The sequence below is a fragment of the Oncorhynchus kisutch genome, linkage group LG14, assembly GCF_002021735.2.
Source record: "Oncorhynchus kisutch isolate 150728-3 linkage group LG14, Okis_V2, whole genome shotgun sequence".
In the NCBI taxonomy this organism is placed as follows: domain Eukaryota; kingdom Metazoa; phylum Chordata; class Actinopteri; order Salmoniformes; family Salmonidae; genus Oncorhynchus; species Oncorhynchus kisutch.
In genome coordinates, this window is record NC_034187.2 from 84,785,177 (window position 1) to 84,809,951 (window position 24,775).

The 24,775-nt window shown below is 44.4% G+C and overlaps 1 protein-coding gene across 1 annotated transcript; it reads right to left on the reverse strand.

The window, feature by feature from the left end:
* Nucleotides 1–1,854: 1,854 nt before the first annotated feature.
* wipf3 (WAS/WASL interacting protein family member 3) lies at nucleotides 1,855–22,914 on the reverse strand. The gene is made up of 8 exons (XM_031789106.1): nucleotides 22,857–22,914; nucleotides 17,007–17,103; nucleotides 14,705–14,840; nucleotides 10,124–10,279; nucleotides 8,609–9,407; nucleotides 7,237–7,383; nucleotides 6,439–6,543; nucleotides 1,855–2,245 (listed from the first exon to the last, which is right to left on the reverse strand). The coding sequence occupies exons 2-5, from the start codon at nucleotides 17,079–17,081 to the stop codon at nucleotides 8,821–8,823; spliced, it is 954 nt and encodes a 317-aa protein (XP_031644966.1). The 5' UTR covers nucleotides 17,082–17,103; nucleotides 22,857–22,914; the 3' UTR covers nucleotides 1,855–2,245; nucleotides 6,439–6,543; nucleotides 7,237–7,383; nucleotides 8,609–8,820.
* Nucleotides 22,915–24,775: the final 1,861 nt, after the last annotated feature.

Sequence of the window (24,775 nt, forward strand, 5' to 3'; positions counted from 1 at the left end):
GAAATAACACATACGGAATCATGTAGTAACCAAAAAAAGTGTTAAACAAATTAAAATATAGTTTATATTTGAGATTGTTTAAAGTAGCCACCCTTTGCCTTCATGACAGTTTTGCACATTCTTGGCATTCTCCCAACCAGCTTCATGAGATAGTCACCTGGAATGCATTTCAATTAACAGGTGTGACTTGTTAAATGTTCATTTGTGGAATTTCTTTCCTTCTTAATGCATTTGAACCAATCAGTTGTATTGTGACAAAGTAGTGGTGGTATACAGAATATTGCCCTATTTGGTAAAATACCAAGTCCATATTATTGCAAGAACAGCTCAAATAAGCAAAGAGAAATGACAGTCCATCATTACTTTAAGACATGAAGGTCAGTCAATCTGGAAAATGTCAAGAACTTTTAGTGCAGTCACAAAAACCATCAAGCGCTATGATGAAACTGTCTCTCGTGAGGACCACCACAGGAAAGGAAGACCCAGAGTTACCTCTGCTGCAGAGGTTAAGTTCATTAGAGTTACCAGCCTCAGAAATTGCAGCCCAAATAAAGTTCAAGCAACAGACACATCTCAACATCAACTGTTCAGAGGAGACTGCGTGAATCAGGCCTTCATGGTCGAATTGCTGCAAAGAAACCACTACTAAAGGACACCAATAAGAAGAAGAGACTTGCTTGGGCCAAGAAACACGAGCAATGGACATTAGACCGGAGGAAAATCTGTCCTTCGGTCTGATGAGTCCAAATTTGCGATGTTTTTGTTCCAACCGCCATGTCTTTGTGAGGCTACCACAACATCCTGCAACGATACGCCATCCCATCTAGTTTGCGCTTAGTGGGACTATCATTTGTTTTTCAACAAAACAATGACCCAACAGACTTCCAGGCTGTGTAAGGGCTATTTTACCAAGAAGGAGAGTGATGGAGTGCTGCATCAGATGATCTGGCCTCCACAATCACCCGACCTCAACCCAACTGAGATGGCTTGGGACGAGTTGGACCACAGAGTGAAGGAAAAGCAGCCAACAAGCGCTCAGCATATGAAGGAACTCCTTCAAGACTGTTGGAAAAGCATTCCAGGTGAAGGTGGTTGAGAGAAATCCAAGAGCGTGCAAATCTGTCATCAAGGCAAAGGGTGGCTAATTTGAAGAATCTCAAATATATTTTGATATCTATATATGTGTATATATAGAGAGAGAGACAGAGTGAGAGACAGAGTGAGAGACAGAGTGAGAGACAGATAGACAGAGACAAAAAGAGACAGAGAGAGAGAGAGAGGGAGAGAACAGAGAGAGACAGAGTGAGAGACAGAGAGACAGAGACAAAAAGAGACAGAGAGAGAGAGAGAGGGAGAGAACAGAGAGAGACAGAGTGAGAGACAGAGTGAGAGACAGAGTGAGAGACAGAGTGAGAGACAGATAGACAGAGACAAAAAGAGACAGAGTGAGAGACAGATAGACAGAGACAAAAAGAGACAGAGTGAGAGACAGATAGACAGAGACAAAAAGAGACAGAGAGAGAGAGAGAGAGAGAGAGACAGAGTGAGAGACAGATAGACAGAGACAAAAAGAGACAGAGAGAGAGAGAGAGAGGGAGAGAACAGAGAGAGACAGACAGACAGAGAGAGGGAGATAACAGAGAGAGACATATATATACAGTATATATTTAAGCAATAAGGCCCGAGGGGGTGTGGTATATGGCCAATATACCACGGCTAAGGGCTGTTCTTGAGCACGACACAATGCGGAGTGCCTGGATACCCTTAGGCGTGGTATATTGGCCATATACCACAAATCCCAGAGGTGCCTTACTGCTATTATAAACTGTTTACCAACGTAAAATAAATGTTTTGTCATACCCATGATATATCATGGCTGTCAGCCAATCAGCATTCAGGGCTGGTGCCACCAAGTTTATCAATAGATATATATATATAGTGAGAGGGAGAGAACACTGTTGGGTTCTACCCTCGTGACACATTCAAAACATTCCACACTGGAGAAGGTTGGAGGTCACATAGCCTGCACTGGGTGTGGCACGGTATTGCATTCGCGCACACACACACACACACACACACACACACACACACACACAGTCTCAATTATCCGTCCATGAGCATGGCCCCTGGGGACAGAGGATGAGGATAATGTAGGATGAAGAGGATGTGTTGGGCCAGCTGTTGGATGTGTGGGGGTGGGGGGTCCATGTTGTCTCACTGCATCACCATAGCTGTGTCCTGATCACTGGGGGGAGTAGAGAGGAGAGGATGGAGGAGGAGAGAAGAGATGATGGGGGGAGGAGAGAGGAGAGGATGGGGGAGGAGAGAGGAGAGGGTGGGGGGAGGAGAGAGGAGAGGATGGGGGAGGAGAGAGGAGAGGATGGGGGAGGAGAGAGAGGAGAGGATGGGGGGAGGAGAGAGAGGAGAGGATGGGGGGAGGAGAGAGAGGAGAGGATGGGGGGAGGAGAGAGAGGAGAGGATGGGGGGAGGAGAGAGAGGAGAGGATGGGGGGAGGAGAGAGAGGAGAGGATGGGGGAGGAGAGAGAGGAGAGGATGGGGGAGGAGAGAGAGGAGAGGATGGGGGGAGGAGAGAGAGGAGAGGATGGGGGGAGGAGAGAGGAGAGGATGGGGGAGGAGAGAGGAGAGGATGGGGGAGGAGAGAGGAGAGGATGGGGGAGGAGAGAGGAGTGGATGGGGGAGGAGAGAGGAGTGGATGGGGGAGGAGAGAGGAGTGGATGGGGGAGGAGAGAGGAGTGGATGGGGAGGAGATAGGAGAGGATGGGGGAGGAGATAGGAGAGGATGGGGGGGAGATAGGAGAGGATGGGGGGAGGAGAGAGGAGAGGATGGGGGGAGGAGATAGGAGAGGATGGGGGAGGAGAGAGGAGAGGATGGGGAGGAGATAGGAGAGGATGGGGGAGGAGATAGGAGAGGATGGGGGGAGGAGAGAGGAGAGGATGGGGGAGGAGAGAGGAGTGGATGGGGGAGGAGAGAGGAGTGGATGGGGGAGGAGAGAGGAGTGGATGGGGGAGGAGAGAGGAGTGGATGGGGGAGGAGAGAGGAGTGGATGGGGGAGGAGAGAGGAGAGGATGGGTGAGGAGATAGGAGAGGATGGGGGAGGAGATAGGAGAGGATGGGGGGAGGAGAGAGGAGAGGATGGGGGGAGGAGATAGGAGAGGATGGGGGAGGAGAGAGGAGAGGATGGGGAGGAGATAGGAGAGGATGGGGGAGGAGATAGGAGAGGATGGGGGGAGGAGAGAGGAGAGGATGGGGGAGGAGAGAGGAGAGGATGGGGGGAGGAGAGAGGAGAGGATGGGGGAGGAGAGAGGAGAGGATGGGGGGAGGAGAGAGGAGTGGATGGGGGAGGAGAGAGGAGTGGATGGGGGAGGAGATAGGAGAGGATGGGGGAGGAATAGGAGAGGATGGGGGAGGAGAGAGGAGAGGATGGGGGGAGGAGTAAATCACAAAATCATTTGAATAGGAAAATTAAGACAAGAGCATGCTGATACACACACATACAGACACACATACACAAATATTGACATCACAATACCCCATAATGACATCACAATACCCCATAATGACATCACAATACCCCATAATGACATCACAATACCCCATAATGACATCACAATACCCCATATTGACATCACAATACCCCATATTGACATCACAATACCCCATATTGACATCACAATACCCATAATGACAAATCAAAATCTGTTTTTAGAAATGTTTGCTAATGTATTACAAATAAAAACTGAAATATCACATTGACATAAGAATTCAGACCCTTTACTCAGTACTTTGTTGAAGCACCTTCGGCAATGATTACAGCCTTGAGTCTTCTTGGGTATGACACACCTGTATTTGGGGAGTTTCTCCCATTCCTCCATTGTTAAATCATGTATACTGTTCCTAGGCCGTCATTGAAAATAAGAATTTGTTCTTAACTGACTTGCCTAGTTAAATAAAAAATAAAAAAAATAAAAAAATAAAGTCTGTGACTTAAATCATCAAGGGATAACACACTATACAGTCTGGGACTTAAATCATCAAGGGATAACACACTATACAGTCTGGGACTTAAATCATCAAGGGATAACACACTATACAGTCTGGGACTTAAATCATCAAGGGATAACACACTATACAGTCTGGGACTTAAATCATCAAGGGATAACACACTATACAGTCTGGGACTTAAATCATCAAGGGATAACACACTATACAGTCTGGGACTTATTTCCACTGTGGTCCTCTTGAGACAAGATGGCTGGACAAGATCCAACACAGTTAAACACAGTATGGCAGTGAAATAATAAAACCAAAACAGAGAAGATTGTCCTGCTGGAAGGTGAACCTTCGCCCCAGTCTGAGGTCCTGAGCGCTCTGGAGCAGATTTTCATCAAATATCTCACTGTACTTTTCTCCATTAATCTTTACCTCGATCCTGACTAGTCTCCCAGTGCCGCTGAAACACATCCCCACAGCATGATGCTGCCACCACCATGCTTCACCGTAGGGAGGATGCCAGGTTTCCTCCAAACGTGAAGCTTGGCATTCAGGCCAAAGAGTTCAATCTTGGTTTCATCAGACCAGAGAATCTTGTTTCTCATTGTCTGACAGTTTTTAGGTGCCTTTTGGCAAACTCCAAGCGGGCTTTTATGTGCCTTTTACCGAGGAGTGGTTTCAGTCTGGCCACTCTACCATCGGGTTCTTGGTCACCTCCCTTACCAAGGGCCCTTCTCCACCGATTGGTCAGTTTGGCCGGGCAGCTAGCTCTAGGAAGAGTCTTGGAGGTTCCAAACTTCTTCCATTTAAGAATGATGGGGTCCACTCTTCTTGGGGACCTTCAATGCTGCAGACATTTTCTGGTATCCTTCCCCAGATCTGTGACTCGACACAATCCTGTCTCGGAGCTCTACGGACAATTCCTTCGACCTCATGGTTTGGTTTTTGCTCTATCATGCACTGTCAACTGTGTGACCTTATATAGACAGGTGTGTTATATAGACAGGTGTGTTATATAGACAGGTGTGTTATATAGACAGGTGTGTTATATAGACAGGTGTGTTATATAGACAGGTGTGTTATATAGACAGGTGTGTGCCTTTCCAAATCATGTCCAATCAATTAAATTTACCACAGGTGGACTCGAAGTTGTAGAAACATCAAAAGGATGATCAATGGAAACAGGATGCAGCTGAGCTCCATTTCGAGTCTCATATCAAAGGGTCTGAATACTTATGTCAATAAGTTATTTCTTTTTTGGGGGTTTTAATACATTTGCAAAAATGTATAAAAACCTTTTTTCGCTTTGTCATTATTGGGTATTGTGTTTATATTGCTGAGGATATCTTTTTTTTAAATCCATTTTAGAATAAAAACAAAAATATATTTTTATTTTATTTAACATTTTTAAATTATTTTATTTTATTATTTTTATGTAACTTGACAAGTCAGTTAACTGGTCTGGGAACAGTGGGTTAACTGGTCTAGGAACAGTGGAACAGTGGGTTAACTGGTCTAGGAACAGTGGGTTAACTGGTCTAGGAACAGTGGAACAGTGGGTTAACTGGTCTAGGAACAGTGGGTTAACTGGTCTGGGAACAGTGGGTTAACTGGTCTAGGAACAGTGGAACAGTGGGTTAACTGGTCTAGGAACAGTGGAACAGTGGGTTAACTGGTCTAGGAACAGTGGAACAGTGGGTTAACTGGTCTAGGAACAGTGGAACAGTGGGTTAACTGGTCTGGGAACAGTGGGTTAACTGGTCTAGGAACAGTGGAACAGTGGGTTAACTGGTCTAGGAACAGTGGGTTAACTGGTCTAGGGACAGTGGGTTAACTGGTCTAGGAACAGTGGGTTAACTGGTCTAGGAACAGTGGGTTAACTGGTCTAGGGACAGTGGGTTAACTGGTCTAGGGACAGTGGGTTAACTGGTCTAGGAACAGTGGGTTAACTGGTCTATGAACAGTGGGTTAACTGGTCTAGGAACAGTGGGTTAACTGGTCTATGAACAGTGGGTTAACTGGTCTAGGAACAGTGGGGTTAACTGGTCTAGGAACAGTGGGTTAACTGGTCTAGGAACAGTGGGTTAACTGGTCTAGGAACAGTGGGTTAACTGGTCTAGGAACAGTGGGTTAACTGGTCTAGGAACAGTGGGGTTAACTGGTCTGGGAACAGTGGGTTAACTGGTCTAGGAACAGTGGGGTTAACTGGTCTAGGAACAGTGGGGTTAACTGGTCTAGGAACAGTGGGTTAACTGGTCTAGGGACAGTGGGTTAACTGGTCTAGGGACAGTGGGTTAACTGGTCTAGGAACAGTGGGTTAACTGGTCTAGGAACAGTGGGTTAACTGGTCTAGGAACAGTGGGTTAACTGGTCTAGGAACAGTGGGTTAACTGCACACACACACACACAACACTTTGTGCCCCTACCTCCTTGGTTCTCTCTGCTTGGGTAGATGCGTGGAAAGGGCCAAAACTCCTCTGGAGGGGGAAAGTCTTCTATTGGGTGGAACTGAAATTTAGACTCAAAGTCATCTGAAAGACCAGAGAGAGAGACACATTAAATACACCACTAACACAGAGACACATTAACACACTATGAAAAGACACCACTAACACAGAGACACATTAACACACTATGAAAAGACACCACTAACACAGAGACACATTAAATACACCACTAACACAGAGACACATTAAATACACCACTAACACAGAGACACATTAAATACACCACTAACACAGAGACACATTAAATACACCACTAACACAGAGACACATTAAATACACCACTAACACAGAGACACATTAAATACACCACTAACACAGAGACACATTAAAGACACCACTAACACAGAGACACATTAAAGACACCACTAACACAGAGACACATTAAAGACACCACTAACACAGAGACACATTAAAGACACCACTAACACAGAGACACATTAAATACACCACTAACACAGAGACACATTAAATACACCACTAACACAGAGACACATTAAAGACACCACTAACACAGAGACACATTAAATACACCACTAACACAGAGACACATTAAAGACACCACTAACACACAAAGCGTGTCACAGACACCCAGCCTAAAAGTCTAAAGAGCAAGCCATGCTTCTGTGGCTAGGAAAAAAATGTCTTTGGCACAGTTTTGGAGAGGAATTGAATGAGTGAAGGGAGTTATTGAATGAAGAAGGAGAATCAGACTCTCACCCAGGCTGTGCAAGCTTAGACTGTGTCCATTCCTCATTAAGGACGGGGGAAGGGGAGGAGGATGAGGGGGAGGGATCCGGTTGGTCAGCTCGGTGGACGAGGAGCGGGCCGGTGGGACAGGGGGAGAAGCCAACGACCTCCCCACACCTTTTGGGAAAGACAACAGACAATGTGGAGAAAACTCACAAAGAGAGTTCTCTCTCAGTGTTGTAGTCTCTGTCTGTGTAGTCTCTGTCTGTGTAGTCTCTGTCTGTGTAGCTAGATGAATGTGGTGTCGTTGGAGCTGAGCCCAGTTCATATAATTCATATAATTCAGTTCATATAATGTGTAAGCATATAACCAAGGACAATAACCACCCGAGCCACTGCCTGTTCACCCCGCTGTCATCCAGAAGGTGAGGTCAGTACAGGTGCATCAAAGCTGGGACCGATAGACTGAAAAACAGCTTCTATCTCAAGGCCATCAGACTGTTAAACAGCCACCACTAACATTGAGTGGCTGCTGCCAACACACTGACTCAACTCCAGCCACTTTAATAATGGGAATTGATGGGAAATGATGTAAATATATCACTAGCCACTTTAAACAATGCTACCTTATATAATGTTACTTACCCTACATTATTCATCTCATATGCATACGTAGATACTGTACTCTATATCATCGACTGCATCCTTATGTAATACATGTATCACTAGCCACTTTAACTATGCCACTTGGTTTACATACTCATCTCATATGTATATACTGTACTCGATACCATCTACTGTATCTTGCCTATGCTCCTCTGTACCATCACTCATTCATATATCTTTATGTACATATTCTTTATCCCCTTACACTGTGTATAAGACAGTAGTTTTTTGGAATTGTTAGTTAGATCACTTGTTGGTTATTACTGCATTGTCGGAACTAGAAGCACAAGCATTTCGCTACACTCGCATTAACATCTGCTAACCATGTGTATGTGACAAATAACATCTGCTAACCATGTGTATGTGACAAATAACATCTGCTAACCATGTGTATGTGACAAATAACATCTGCTAACCATGTGTATGTGACAAATAACATTTGATTTGATTTGATTTGAGAGAAAAAAAGCTTGCAAATGTATAAAACAGCAAAATCATTGCAATATTATTGTATAAAACTGACCCATTGTAGTACAAAAACGAGGCCTAGCAATTTCAACCAATCACCACACATTTAACGCAAATCTATGGCTCAATCAAGTCACACGTCAACAAACTTTATCCCTCGTCATTTTCACAAGAAATTAGAACAAAATCATTGCATATCACATACAGTATTACAGAATTGCCGCTGCAAAATCAAGCATTTTCCCCTTCAAATATCACAAAAAAATACCTGCACTCCTGGGCACAGCTGGTGGTCGTCGACTAGGTGCAGTGCAGGGGTAGGAGGGGGGCACCGGGGGCCGCATGGCAGGAGACGGCACAGGGGGCATCTTGGGTGGTGGAGGGGGCAGACAGGAGGGGCAGCTAGGGGTGAATGAGGCGGGGAGGGGTGGAGGAGGAGGAGGAGGGGGGCCGTGGGGACCAGAGATAGAGAACCTCAATTCAGAGGAAGGGGAGAGGACAGGGGAGGGAGGAGGGGGAAGGGAGGAGGAGAGGATGGGGGAGGAAGAAGGGGGGAGGGAGGAGACGACGGGGGGAGGGAGGAGGGGGGAAGGATGAGAGGACAGGGGAGGGAGGAGGGGGGAGGGAGGTGGAGAGGATGGGGGAGGAAGGAGGCGGGTAGAAGAAACCAGAGTTCCGGTTAGGGAGGGAGGAGGGGGGCGTGGAGGGAGGAGGGGTAGAGGGCTGGGGTAAGGGGTGAGGGTGCTGGATGGGGAGCCAGGTAGGCTTGGTGACTTGGGTAGGGGGAGGAGGGGGGGGACCGGTAGGGATGGGGGGAGGCCTGCTGCTGGGACGCTCATGGAATGAGGGAGGAGGGGGAGGAAGAGTGGTGGTGGGGACAGTAATGGAGAGGGGAGGTTTACTGTGAGAAGGGGAGGGAGGTGCGGAGGCTGAGTGGGCAGGGCGGTGGGAAGGGCTTCCTCTCTCTGTCGGCCTATGGTAGGGCTCGGGGGTGTGGCCACCGTCTGACGATGTCGGTGGAGGGTTCCACTGAGGCTTCAGTCCCGTTGATGAGCTAGAGCGTGAAACTGACACACACACACACACACAATGTCTATTAGATACAGACATTACAACACACAACCTGGTTTGTTTATGACAGATGTGGAGAGCGAGAGAGAGAGATAGAAGAGCGAGAGAGGAGAGAGGGAGAGACAGAGAGAGAGACAGAGAGAAAGATAAAAAGAGAGAGAGGGGAAGAGAGAGACAGAGAGAAAGAGAAAGAGAAAGAGAGAGGGGAAGAGAGAGAGAAAGAGAGAGAGAGAGAGAGAGAGAGAGAGAGAGAGAGAGAGAGAGAGAGAGCAGAGAGACAGAGAGGGAGAGGGGAAGAGAGAGTGAGAGATACAGAGAGAGAGAGAGAGAGAGAGAGAGGGAGAGGGGATGAGAGAGAGACAGAGAGAGAGAGGGGAAGAGAGAGTGAGAGATACAGAGAGAGAGAGAGAGAGGGAGAGGGGATGAGAGAGAGACAGAGAGAGAGACAGAGAGATACAGAGAGAGAGAGAAAGAGAGAGAGAAACAGACAGACAGACAGAGAGAGAAACAGACAGACAGACAGAGAGAGAGAAAGCACATAATATGACATTTGAAATGTCTTCATTCTTTTGGATCTAATTTTAATTGTTTATTTCACTTGCTTTGGCGATGTAAACATATGTTTCCTATGCCAATGAAGCCCTTAGATTGAAATTGAAAATGTAATAGCAACGGACACCAGATAGACAGACAGTATTTTCATCATCCTGACCCACGCTCTTCCCTGTGAAGGCTCTCTGCCCAGCGGGTCTGAGGATGGGGAACCCGCCAGAGAACAAGCCCCCTAGAGAGGGCCTCACAGCCTCCGCCCCTCCTCCTGATCCCCCCTGGGGATGGTCCTGGGACACACCACCACTGGCCCTGGGCTCTGCATAGGGAACATCACACAAACAATGAGTATATATGTTTTTATGATATCACCTGTACACACATGTACTGGTATCTCAGAGGACTGCAGACATACTGGTATCTCAGAGGACTACAGACATACTGGTATCTCAGAGGACTACAGACATACTGGTATCTCAGAGGACTACAGACATACTGGTATCTCAGAGGACTGCAGACATACTGGTATCTCAGAGTACTGCAGACATACTGGTATCTCAGAGTACTGCAGACATACTGGTATCTCAGAGTACTGCAGACATACTGGTATCTCAGAGTACTGCAGACATACTGGTATCTCAGAGGACTACAGACATACTGGTATCTCAGAGGACTACAGACATACTGGTATCTCAGAGGACTACAGACATACTGGTATCTCAGAGGACTGCAGACATACTGGTATCTCAGAGTACTGCAGACATACTGGTATCTCAGAGTACTGCAGACATACTGGTATCTCAGAGTACTGCAGACATACTGGTATCTCAGAGTACTGCAGACATACTGGTATCTCAGAGGACTACAGACATACTGGTATCTCAGAGGACTACAGACATACTGGTATCTCAGAGGACTGCAGACATACTGGTATCGCAGAGTACGACAGACATACTGGTATCTCAGAGGACTACAGACATACTGGTATCTAAGAGTACTACAGACATACTGGTATCTCAGAGGACTACAGACATACTGGTATCTCAGAGGACTACAGACATACTGGTATCTCAGAGGACTGCAGACATACTGCTATCTAAGAGTACTACAGACATACTGGTATCTCAGAGGACTACAGACATACTTGTATCTCAGAGGACTGCAGACATACTGGTATCTCAGAGTACTACAGACATACTGGTATCTCAGAGTACTACAGAGATACTGGTATCTCAGAGGACTACAGACATACTGGTATCTCAGAGGACTACAGACATACTGGTATCTCAGAGGACTACAGACATACTGGTATCTCAGAAGACTACAGACATACTGGTATCTCAGAGGACTACAGACATACTGGTATCTCAGAGGACTACAGACATACTGGTATCTCAGAGGACTACAGACATACTGGTATCTCAGAGGACTACAGACATACTGGTATCTCAGAGGACTGCAGACATACTCGTATCTCAGAGTACTGCAGACATACTCGTATCTCAGAGGACTACAGACATACTGGTATCTCAGAGGACTACAGACATACTGGTATCTCAGAGGACTACAGACATACTGGTATCTCAGAGGACTACAGACATACTGGTATCTCAGAGGACTGCAGACATACTGGTATCTCAGAGTACTGCAGACATACTGGTATCTCAGAGGACTGCAGATATACTGGTATCTCAGAGGACTACAGACATACTGGTATCTCAGAGTACTACAGACATACTGGTATCTCAGAGGACTACAGACAGAAGTAGTCCTAGAAAATAGGAGGTCTGGGATATAGAATATAGGGGGTCGGGGTTATAGAATATAGGAGGTCTGGGTTATAGAATATCGGGGGTCGGGGTTATAGAATATAGGAGGTCTGGGTTATAGAATATCGGGCTCTGGGTTATAGAATATAGGAGGTCTGGGATATAGAATATAGGAGGTCTGGGTTATAGAATATAGGAGGGTTATAGAATATAGGAGGTCTGGGTTATAGAATATAGGGGGTCTGGGTTATAGAACATAGGAGGGTTGTAGAATATAGGGGGTCTGGGTTATAGAATATAGGAGGGTTATAGAATATAGGAGGTCTGGGTTAAAGAATATAGGAGGCCTGGGTTATAGAATATAGGAGGGTTGTAGAATATAGGAGGACTGTGTTATAGAATATAGGAGGGTTATAGAATATAGGAGGTCTGGGTTATAGAATATAGGAGGGTTATTGAATATAGGAGGTCTGGGTTATAGAATATAGGGGGTCTGGGTTATAGAATATAGGAGGGTTATAGAATAAAGGAGGCCTGGGTTATAGAATATAGGAGGGTTATAGAATATAGGAGGTCTGGGTTATAGAATATAGGGGGTCTGGGTTATAGAATATAGGAGGGTTATAGAATATAGGAGGTCTGGGTTAAAGAATATAGGTGGTCTGGGTTATAGAATATAGGAGGTCTGGGTTATAGAATATAGGAGGGTTCTAGAAAATAGGAGGTCTGGGTTAAAGAATATAGGGGGCCTGGGTTATAGAATATAGGAGGTCTGGGTTATAGAATATAGGAGGCCTGGGTTATAGAATATAGGAGGTCTGGGTTATAGAATATAGGAGGCCTGGGTTATAGAATATAGGAGGCCTGGGTTATAGAATATAGGAGGTCTGGGTTATAGAATATAGGAGGGTTCTAGAATATAGGAGGTCTGGGTTATAGAATATAGGGGGTCTGGGTTATAGAATATAGGGGGTCTGGGTTATAGAATATAGGAGGTCTGGGATATAGAATATAGGAAGGTTATAGAATATAGGAGGCCTGGGTTATAGAATATAGGGGGTCTGAGTTAAAGAATATAGGAGGCCTTGGTAATAGAATATAGGGGGTCTGGGTTATAGAATATAGGATGCCTGGGTTATAGAATATAGGAGGGTTATAGAATATAGGAGGGTTATAGAATATAGGATGTCTGGGTTATAGAATATAGGAGGCCTGGGTTATAGAATATAGGAGCGTTATAGAATATAGGAGGGTTATAGAATATAGGATGTCTGGGTTATAGAATATAGGAGGGATGTGTTCCTCCATGTGTTCCTCCATGTGTTCCTCCATGTGTTCCTCCATGTGTTCCTCCATGTGTTCCTCCATGTGTTTCTCCATGTGTTCCTCCATGTGTCCTCCATGTGTTCCTCCATGTGTTCCTCCATGTCATGTGTTTCTCCATGTGTTCCTCCATGTGTTCCTCCATGTGTTCCTCCATGTGTTTCTCCATGTGTTTCTCCATGTGTTCCTCCATGTGTTTCTCCATGTGTTCCTCCATGTGTTTGTCCATGTGTTTCTCCATGTGTTCCTCCATGTGTTCCTCCATGTGTTCCTCCATGTGTTTCTCCATGTGTTCCTCCATGTGTTCCTCCATGTGTTTCTCCATGTGTTTCTCCATGTGTTCCTCCATGTGTTCCTCCATGTGTTCCTCCATGTGTTTCCCACAGTAGATTCCTGTTTTATCTGTGTCCTTATCTGCTGCTGGGCATTCCTTCCTCAAGTGTGTGTGTGTGTGTGTGTGTGTGTGTGTGTGTGTGTGTGTGTGTGTGTGTGTGTGTGCCACCATTTAGTAACCTTGAGCTCAAATATAGACAGATAGATAGATAGAGTATAGCTCCAACTATATCCACAGGACCTCTCTCTCTCTCTGCTCTACACCTCTCTACGATTCCCTTGCTCTTTCTCTCCCCACCTCTCTACGATTCCCTTGCTCTTTCTCTCCCCACCTCTCTACGATTCCCTTGCTCTTTCTCTCCCCACCTCTCTACGATTCCCTTGCTCTTTCTCTCCCCACCTCTCTACGATTCCCTCCCTCTTTCTCTCCCCACATCTCTACGATTCCCTCCCTCTTTCTCTCCCCACCTCTCTACGATTCCCTTGCTCTTTCTCTCCCCACCTCTCTACGATTCCCTTGCTCTTTCTCTCCCCACCTCTCTACGATTCCCTTTCTCTTTCTCTCCCCACCTCTCTACGATTCCCTTGCTCTTTCTCTCCCCACCTCTCTACGATTCCCTTGCTCTTTCTCTCCCCACCTCTCTACGATTCCCTTGCTCTTTCTCTCCCCACCTCTCTACGATTCCCTTGCTCTTTCTCTCCCCACCTCTCTACGATTCCCTCCCTCTTTCTCTCCCTACATCTCTACGATTCCCTTCCTCCCTATCCCAAACAAACACACATTGTCTCTTTCTCTCCCAATTCCCTCCCTGTCTCATTTTGTTCCCCATGACAGTGAGTCATAGACAGATATCCCTTGTGAGAATCAGTTAACAGTGAAACTCAGCTGAAATACCTTCTTTATCTGAGTCCTGTGGACTCTCTCTCTCAGCTATGTCAATTGGGGACTGGTTTAAGAGGTCAACGAGGATTTTTGTGAGGGGGATGTTTGAGGAGACAACAAGAAGGTAAGCGGGTAACGGTGTATGCATGTGTGTCTGTCTGTCTGTCTGTCTGTCTGTCTGTCTGTCTGTGTGTGCGTGTGCGTGCGTGTGTGCGTGCGTGAGTGTGTGTGTGTGTGTGTGTGTGTGTGTGTGTGTGTGTGTGTGTGTGTGTGTGTGTGTGTGTGTGTGTGTGTGTGTGTGTGTACGTGTGTGTGTGTCTGTGTGTGCGTGTGTGTGTACGTGTGTGTGTGTGTGTGTGTGTGTACGTGTGTGCGTGTGTGTGTGTACATGTGTGCGTGTGTGTGTGTGTGTGCGTGCGTACGTGTGTGTACTCACTGTCGACAACTGGTGCGCTACGGTCATGGACCTGTAAAACCTTCTTCAACCTGGCTCCTTTCTGAATGTCTACTAACAGGGCGTTCCTCCCCCCTCTTCCTCCAACACTCTGGAGACTAGGAGGGTCTGGCCGAGACTAGAGGGGGGGGGGGGGGGAGAAAACATATACATGATCAGCTATTAAAGACTACCAAAACCCACTGGATTCTCCAATTACATTGAACTGGTGACAACTGGTGCGCTACGGTCATGGACACACACAATATAAGCCAAAAATGGCTGATGGTGTCCGAAATGAAATGATAAAATATACAGACCACAAATTCCAATTGGCTTAAACTCTTTAACAACATCAAGACTGATCACCCCAATCCACAAAAGTGGAGACAAATTCTGGTGCTTCTGTCACCAACCAAGGAGGGCCTACAGCAGCACCTAGATCTTCTGCACAGCTTCTGACAGACCTGGGCCCTGACAGACCTGGGCCCTGACAGACCTGGGCCCTGACAGACCTGGGCCCTGACAGACCTGGGCCCTGACAGACCTGGGCCCTGACAGACCTGGGCCCTGACAGTAAATCTCACTAAAACAAAAAATAATGGTGTTCCAAAAAAGGTCCAGTTACCAGGACAACGTATACAAATTCTATCTAGAAACCGTTGCCATAGAGCCCACAAAAAAACGATACATACCTCGGCCTAAACATCAGCGCCACAGGTAATTTCCACAAAGTTGTGAACGATCTGAGAGACATGGTAAGAAGGGCCTTCTATGCCCTTAAAAGGAACATCAAATTCAACATACAGATTAGGATGTAACTAAAAATACTGGAATCAGTTATAGAACCCATTGCCCTTTATGGTTGTGAGGTCTGGGGTCCGCTCACCAACCAAGAATTCACAAAATGGGACAAACACCAAATTGAGACTGCATGCAGAATTAGGCCGATACCCACTAATTATCAAAATCCAGAAAAGAGCCGTTAAAATCTATAACCACCTAAAAGGAAGCGATTCCCAAACCTTCCATAACAAAGCCATCACCTACAGAGAGATGAACCTGGAGAAGAGTCCCCTAAGCAAGCTGGTCCTGGGGCTCTGTTCACAAACACAAACACACCCCACAGAGCCCCAGGACAGCAACACAATTAGACCCAACCAAATCATGAGAAAACAAAAAGATAATTAATTGACACATTGGAAAGAATTAACAAAAAAACAGAGCAAACTAGAATGCTATTTGGCCCTACACAGAGAGTACACAGCGGCAGAATACCTGACCACTGCGACTGACCCAAAATTAAGGAAAGCTTTGACTATGTACAGACTCAGTGAGCATAGCCTTGCTATTGAGAAAGGCCGCCGTAGGCAGACATGGCTCTCAAGAGAAGACAGGCTATGTGCACACTGCCCACAAAATGAGGTGGAAACTGAGCTGCACTTCCTAACCTCCTGCCCAATGTATGACCATATTAGAGAGACATATTTCCCTCAGATTACACAGATCCACAAAGAATTCGAAAACAAACCCAATTTTGATAAACTCCCATATCTACTGGGTGAAATTCCACAGTGTTTCATCACATCAGCAAGATTTGTGACCTGTTGCCATGAGAAAAGGGCAACCAGTGAAGAACAAACACCATTGTAAATACAACCCATATTTATGCTTATTTATTTTATCTTGTGTCCTTTAACCATTTGTACATTGTTAAAACACTGTATATATATATAATATGACATTTGTAATGTCTTTACTGTTTTGAAACTTCTGTATGTGTGATGTTTACTGTTAATTTTTATTGTTTATTTCACTTTATATATTATCTACCTCACTTGCTTTGGCAATGTTAACACATGTTTCCCATGCCAATAAAGCCCTTGAATTGAATAGAGACAGAGAGAGAGAGAGAGAGAGAGAGAGAGAGAGAGAGAGAGACAAAGTCACAGGTCAGGCCAAACTGACACCAGGTCAGAAAAAGACACACTGACCTATATAGACATGCTTTGCCAGCCATCAAATGAAATGTAACATGAGAACACTGAGCGTTTACTCTGTAAATATGACACCAGCATCCTACGGTGTCTGTTATCTACCCTAGTGTGTGTGTTTGTGTGTGTGTGTGTGTGTGTGTGTGTGTGTGTGTGTGTGTGTGTGTGTGTGTGTGTGTGTGTGTGTGTGTGTGTGTGTGTGTGTGTGTGTGTGTGTGTGTGTGTGTGTGTGTGTGTAACTGTACCTCTAATAAATTATGCAAATAACAGACAGGTGGCTGACACATGGTGTGTGTGTGTGTGTGTCTTACCTGTGGTGGGTGAGCAGTACAGGGTGGTGGAGGTGGAGGGGGTGCAGGGGGAGGGGGAGGAGGGGGGACAGGCATGGCTGACCACAGAATCTCTGGCCTGCAGAACACAAGAAATGAACAGAAAATTAGTGACAAGGAATGAAGGAAAGGGACACGTTTTCTGTTTGGAATCAGGCCCATTACAGACAGAAACACTTTCTCTGTTTGGAATCAGGCCCATTACAGACAGAAACACTTTCTCTGTTTGGAATGAGGCCCATTACAGACAGAAACACTTTCTCTGTTTAGAATCAGGCCCATTACAGACAGAAACACTTTCTCTGTTTGGAATGAGGCCCATTACAGACAGAAACACTTTCTCTGTTTGGAATCAGGCCCATTACAGACAGAAACACTTTCTCTGTTTGGAATCAGGCCCATTACAGACAGAAACTGACCCAGATTGTTTTCAGTCTAGTAGTGGGTTTAACCTGGATCAACTACTTCCTCTGGGATTAAGGAGATGAGAGTTTGATCCAACTTTAACATGAGATCCATTGTTGTGGGACTTTTAGATTTTTCCAGGAGCAGCTTCTATTCAAGGGGTCATCCTGACCCGACCTCGTTCCCATCTCACTGGATAGGATGTTTCCACCACGGGACACAGAAAACAGGAAGCAGCGGAACACTCCTTCCTCTCCAGGGAAATATGAGATCCCCTTCCCACAATGCTCGGCGGTCACCCAGGGGTGGGTGTGTGTGTATGTGTGTGTGTGTATACACGCACACAAATTTGTGTGTACATGTATGTGCGTACGTCTTTGTGTGTGTGTGGGAGCGCATAAGTGTGTATGAGAGGGGACACAGAGTGGTTTAACAATGGCCTCTGTTGTCTCGGAAGCAGCACTCTAACCTCTAGCCCCCTTAGCTTTGCCTAGCAGGCCAAATGCCTCCGCTGGCATTACGTACAGACAGGCTGGAAAACACATCAGCTGAATGTTTAAGGACCGTACTTTTCAAGAGCAATAACGTTTTACGATTGTACGTTTTCAGAACGTACTTATCAAGAACAAGAACCTCTCAAGAACGCTTCAATAAAAATAATGCCAAGAGCAAAAAAACGTTTCAAGAACGTAGTTTTCAAAGAGTAAAAAAACAAAAACGTTTCAAGAACGTTTCAGGTACCGACTGAGTACACTATATTCCACATACATTCAGACATGAATTTTCAATACCACATTTGCCTCCAACAATTGTAACTTGTAGTAACAGAAAATGAACACCTTTTAACATCTGCAACAAACACCCACATTTCTTCTTCTATGTTTTCCTCCTCTTTCATTTCTTCTTCTATGTTTTCCTCCTCTTTCATTTCTTCTTCTTTGTGTTCCTCCTCTTTCATTTCTTCTTCTTTGTTTTCCTCCTCTTTCATTTCTTCTCCTTCCTTCCTTTCTACTACTTCTCCTTTTTTCACACTCGATTTCCTCCTTCCATACCTCGACCCAAGACTATGTTGCAGAAACATCTTAAGAAAGAAGGCAACCCACAAACTTGCAGAATGTAGTACAAAATGGAATTCTTCTTCGTTGGAATAATTAGTTGGAATATTTAGTTCCAGTTTCAGGAATGGAATCTGAGAAGATTATTATTATTATTTTTTGATAGAAAAATCAGCAGATGTTTGGCTGAAGCGTTGACAGTCAGACAGAGACTTTCACCCACATTTTACAACTTCATAAATCTTCCAGGATTTCCTTAGAAGAGCTGTCTTCCAAAGGGAGAGCGAGACACCCGTGTGTCTTCTGTTCAACACTGTCTCATGCTTAGGTAGGGTGGAATTAGGTTACTTAGCAACACTGTCGAATAACAACCAGAACAGAACATGGTTTTGTTTGTCAATGTTTTGCCCAAATGAATGACATGAGGTTTCCCAATGAGTTCCGATATCTCAACGGTGTGTGTGTGAGAGAGAGAAACAGAGAGACAGAGAGAGTGAGAGGGTGGGATAGGTAGAGGTATAGAGAGGGTGGAAGAGGTATAGAGAGAGTGGATAAAAGAGAGGGGGTGGAAGAGGTTTAGAGACAGGGGGGAAGGGGTACAGAGACAGGGTGGAAGAGGTATAGAGAGAGTGGATTAAAGAGAGGGGGTGGAAGAGGTATAGAGAGAGTGGATAAAAGAGAGGGGGTGGAAGAGGTATAGAGAGGGTGGAAGAGGTATAGAGAGAGTGGATACAAGAGAGGGGGTGGTAACAGTGTACAGTACAGTAAGTGATTCATCTTACTGTCATCAGAAGTGTCCCGACCAGGAAAACCTCAACGCTCTAGTTACAGAAAATGTCCTGGTCAGGTCAGGTGGTCAGGAAAACACTTAGCAAGAGCATTATAAGGGACACATCTTGTGTGTGTGTGTGTGTGTGTGTGTGTGTGTGTGTGTGTGTGTGTGTGTGTGTGTGTGTGTGTGTGTGTGTGTGTGTTCGTGTGTGTGTGTGTGTGTGTTCGTGTGTGTGTGTGTGTGTGTGTGTGTGTGTGTGTGTGTGTGTGTGTACAGTGTGTGTGTGTGTGTGTGTACAGTATATGTGTGCAACTGGTAGAATGTACTCCTCTCTTACTATTTCCATCCTCATAAGTGTGTCAGGCAGCTTCAAAGTACACTCTATTCCCTATATATAGAGAACTATAATGAGAAACTACACTCTATTCCCTAGATATTGAGAACTATAATGAGAAACTACACTCTATTCCCTAGATATAGAGAACTATAATGGGAAACTACACTCTATTCCCTAGATATAGAGAACTATAATGAGAAACTACACTCTATTCCCTAGATATAGAGAACTATAATGGGAAACTACACTCTATTCCCTATATATAGAGAACTATAATGAGAAACTACACTCTATTCCCTATATATAGAGAACTATAATGAGAAACTACACTCTATTCCCTATATATAGAGAACTATAATGGGAAACTACACTCTATTCCCTAGATATAGAGAACTATAATGAGAAACTACACTCTATTCCCTAGATATAGAGAACTATAATGAGAAACTACACTCTATTCCCTAGATATAGAGAACTATAATGAGAAACTACACTCTATTCCCTCTATATAGAGAACTATAATGGGAAACTACACTCTATTCCCTATATATAGAGAACTATAATGAGAAACTACACTCTATTCCCTCTATATAGAGAACTATAATGGGAAACTACACTCTATTCCCTAGATATAGAGAACTATAATGGGAAACTACACTCTATTCCCTAGATATAGAGAACTATAATGGGAAACTACACTCTATTCCCTAGATATAGAGAACTATAATGGGAAACTACACTCTATTCCCTAGATATAGAGAACTATAATGGGAAACTACACTCTATTCCCTAGATATAGAGAACTATAATGGGAAACTACACTCTATTCCCTCTATATAGAGAACTATAATGGGAAACTACACTCTATTCCCTATATATAGAGAACTATAATGAGAAACTACACTCTATTCCCTCTATATAGAGAACTATAATGGGAAACTACACTCTATTCCCTAGATATAGAGAACTATAATGGGAAACTACACTCTATTCCCTAGATATAGAGAACTATAATGGGAAACTACACTCTATTCCCTCTATATAGAGAACTATAATGGGAAACTACACTCTATTCCCTATATATAGAGAACTATAATGGGAAACTACACTCTATTCCCTCTATATAGAGAACTATAATGGGAAACTACACTCTATTCCCTAGATATAGAGAACTATAATGGGAAACTACACTCTATTCCCTCTATATAGAGAACTATAATGGGAAACTACACTCTATTCCCTAGATATAGAGAACTATAATGGGAAACTACACTCTATTCCCTCTATATAGAGAACTATAATGGGAAACTACACTCTATTCCCTAGATATAGAGAACTATAATGGGAAACTACACTCTATTCCCTCTATATAGAGAACTATAATGGGAAACTACACTCTATTCCCTATATATAGAGAACTATAATGGGAAACTACACTCTATTCCCTCTATATAGAGAACTATAATGGGAAACTACACTCTATTCCCTATATATAGAGAACTATAATAAGAAACTACACTCTATTCCCTCTATATAGAGAACTATAATGGGAAACTACACTCTATTCCCTCTATATAGAGAACTATAATGGGAAACTACACTCTATTCCCTCTATATAGAGAACTATAATGGGAAACTACACTCTATTCCCTCTATATAGAGAACTATAATGGGAAACTACACTCTATTCCCTATATATAGAGAACTATAATGAGAAACTACACTCTATTCCCTATATATAGAGAACTATAATGGGAAATGCTGAAGGAGGAAAATAAGGCAACAGTTGGCTGAACATTTTCCGAACAGGTGTGACTGAGACAGTAACCAGGTTTATCTGTACTGTCTGTAGATAAGGACTAACACTCCTACCAGACACACTGGTTTATCTGTACTGTCTGTAGATAATCGACTGGGCCCATTCACAAAGTGTCTCAGAGGTAGGAGCGATGATCTAGGATCAGTTTTACATTTGACATAGTATTGAATATGATGATATGGACAGGTGGGGACCTGATCCTAGGCCAGTACTCCTACTCTTGAATTGTTTTGTGGATATTGGCCACTGATCTGTTCTGAGCAGCTGACACAAGCAACATGCTGCCCAACACAACCAGCCACCCCCACTTCTGTCGTGTGTGGCATGTAAAAAAATAAACTCTCCTATCCAACCCAAGCAGGAATTGAAACGGGTAATCCCAAATATCTCAATCGGAGAGTAAAACCCCACCATGGGCGTTGCAACATTGACATATTATAAAAGCCGTATTATCCCTAATTAGCGCGTATTTGACGTGCGTTTCACCTCCATTCACAAATGTGTTTTTATATTTTTATACGCATACTCCAGTATCAAAGAAGGTTAAAAAAAAAAAATAATGATATAGATTTTAATGCACATTTGCCTAACCATAATCTATATTGTACGATATACTGATTGGTTTTGAGAATGCGAATAGAACACGTGAATATTTCATGTACCGTGCACAGAGAAAACTATCGCGCATCTGGGAAGGCAAGGTGTCATGTTGCTGTGGTAACAACAGACCTTGTCCGTAAGCGTAAATATAGTCTATAGGCCAAAGGGCATGGGTCAAGATATGCAAACTATCAAGCAACCATATTTTGCGGGAGGACAACACATTTATGTTTTCCATGTTATGCAACCGACAACAAAATAGCATACCCAGGAGAAAAAAATACATGGATAGGCCTACGCTAAAAAGTTATTTTTTCAATATCAACATTTTGTATTCCGTTATGTTGAAGGTCTACTTACCTCCTAGCCTATGTATTACGGGGAGGATTTCGTTCGTGGCGCGACAAGTCCGTCAGCACTCTGCCCGCAGATCGTGTGCCGCTGACCCGGCAGATACTGACCCGACAGATACTGACCCGGCAAATACTGTAATATTATTGGGGAGAAAGACTACAGTCATTGGCTACAGTTACAGACGTCGGATTCAAGCCGTATTACGAGCGCACCGCTATATTCCGCTACAGCTGGAAAGCACAACCCTGGGGACAGCAACAATGTCGTGATATGTTTGTAGTCCGGCGTTGTTCGTTGGCTATTCCAGAAAAAGGGTTCATTTGAAGTTCCACCAAGTTTCAACTGGTAATGGTGAGTGTAACGACAGATACAACACAGTCAAATATCTCATTAAATGTATGCTAGTGAACACAACAAAAAAGTTTGTTCTGAAGTGAAATGACTTCTCGTCTTCTCTAGCTTACGGTTGTTTGTGCGTAATATCTCTTACCACGCCGTGTTGACAAGTTGGGACACCAAGGGGGCACACCTTGTCGCTTCGAGGAACCCAAGCCTCTGACCAATCAGAAGTCTTTAGTGGGCGCGCTCCAGGGGGGCACTAAATGCTGCGTTCATCTGCCCCGTCGGAGATTCCTATTACCTAGCCGTAACGTCGGAAATACGACTTTGTTTCATTCATGTGCATTTTGTTCGGTGCAATTATTCAACCAATATGATTTTAGCTAGCTTGATAAGCTAGTTAATGTTGCTTATGGTTAAGTTAGCTAGATTGCCGAACATTGAGACTATGATCAAACTAGCCACATTATACCTTACCCATATTGTAGTTGTCAAAAACGGATTTGTTGTTATATTCACATTGAAAACGTGTTTTTCACTTGTAATTCCCGATTTGAATGTTTGTTCCAAGTCAAACTTCCCAGTTATAACTAGGAACTTCTGATAACTCCGATAGTAGGTGAACGCAGCATATATGTCACAAGGAACTTTCCCAGTCAATACACCTGTCATTGTATGAGAGCAGCAGGTTGTGACAAACAGGGTTAGGGGAATATGCACAAAATCATAAACCTCTCCGTTTTCTAAAATGTACCCTCTTAAAATGTGATTTTCAACCTAACCTTAACCTCACTGCTAACTTTACGCCTAACCGGCGTTTCCCAAAATAGGGGCCGTGATCCCATGTGGGACAAGACCAGGCACTAAATCAGTTTCCCAAACTCCAAGTGGAACAAGAAACTCTGAAATAAAATAAATAAAATCCTGCTTGGGTCATAGAACAGTGGTTAGGTCAGTAGCAGAGCGTGGCTCTATCTTTTAAACCGTTTATGCTACCAAATATCCCTCCACAACAATACCAAGAAACCTCACAGGATTCAGAGTGGACAAGACCATTCACTAAATCAGTTTCCCAAACTAGGGGACGCGACCCCACGTGGAACAAGACCATTCACTAAATCAGTTTCCCAAACTAGGGGACGCGACCCCACATGGAACAAGACCATTCACTAAATCAGTTTCCCAAACTAGGGGACGCGACCCCACGTGGAACAAGACCATTCACTAAATCAGTTTCCCAAACTAGGGGACGCGACCCCAAGTGGGACAAGACCAGGCACTAAATCAGACTGGGGGAAAAGAACATAATCAATGATGATGCTCTTTTCTACACAGGAGATCATACCAAAAGTATTGCCTGATGGTGTTCTGAACGTCCCAATACCTTTCTGATGTATTTCAGTCACTTCAAACCATACTTTCTTCAGACTGAAATACTGTCAAAAAGTACTGTCAGACTGATTTGTAATAGACTGTCATAACTCAAATTATGACTAGCAGCATACCACCCTGCGTCCAACTGCTGGCTTGCCTCTGAAGCTATTCAAGGTTGGTCCCTGGATAGGAGACCAGATGCTGCTGGAAGTGGTGTTGGAGGTCCAGTAGGAGGCACTCTTTCTTCTGGTCAAATTTGTTTTTATCCCAATGTCCCAGGGCAGTGATTGGGGACATTGCCCTGTGTTGGATGCCATTCATTGGATGGGACGTTAAACACGTGTCCTGACTCTCTGGGGTCTGCTTTTAGGGGGGATCAAAATGGGGTCACGTTAGCCTATCCCTAATTTTAAATTAGACCCTTTTAACTGTGTGGCTGTAGAATTTGACTTTGTAGCTGTGGACTGACTTTGTCGCTATAGAAGCCAGTGGTAACCTACTTGCAGGGATCCTGATGTACAGTAGACAGAGAGAACATCTACCCGCTAGTGGTGAAGTTAAAAGATTACACCAAACCCTAAGAAGTGGAGCACACAGACCATGGGGCTTTCCCAATTCCCCCCCTGCCCAGAATAGACACCAGAGATGACACAGTACAGACATGACATTTGATCTCAGTTCACAGTTAAACCCCAG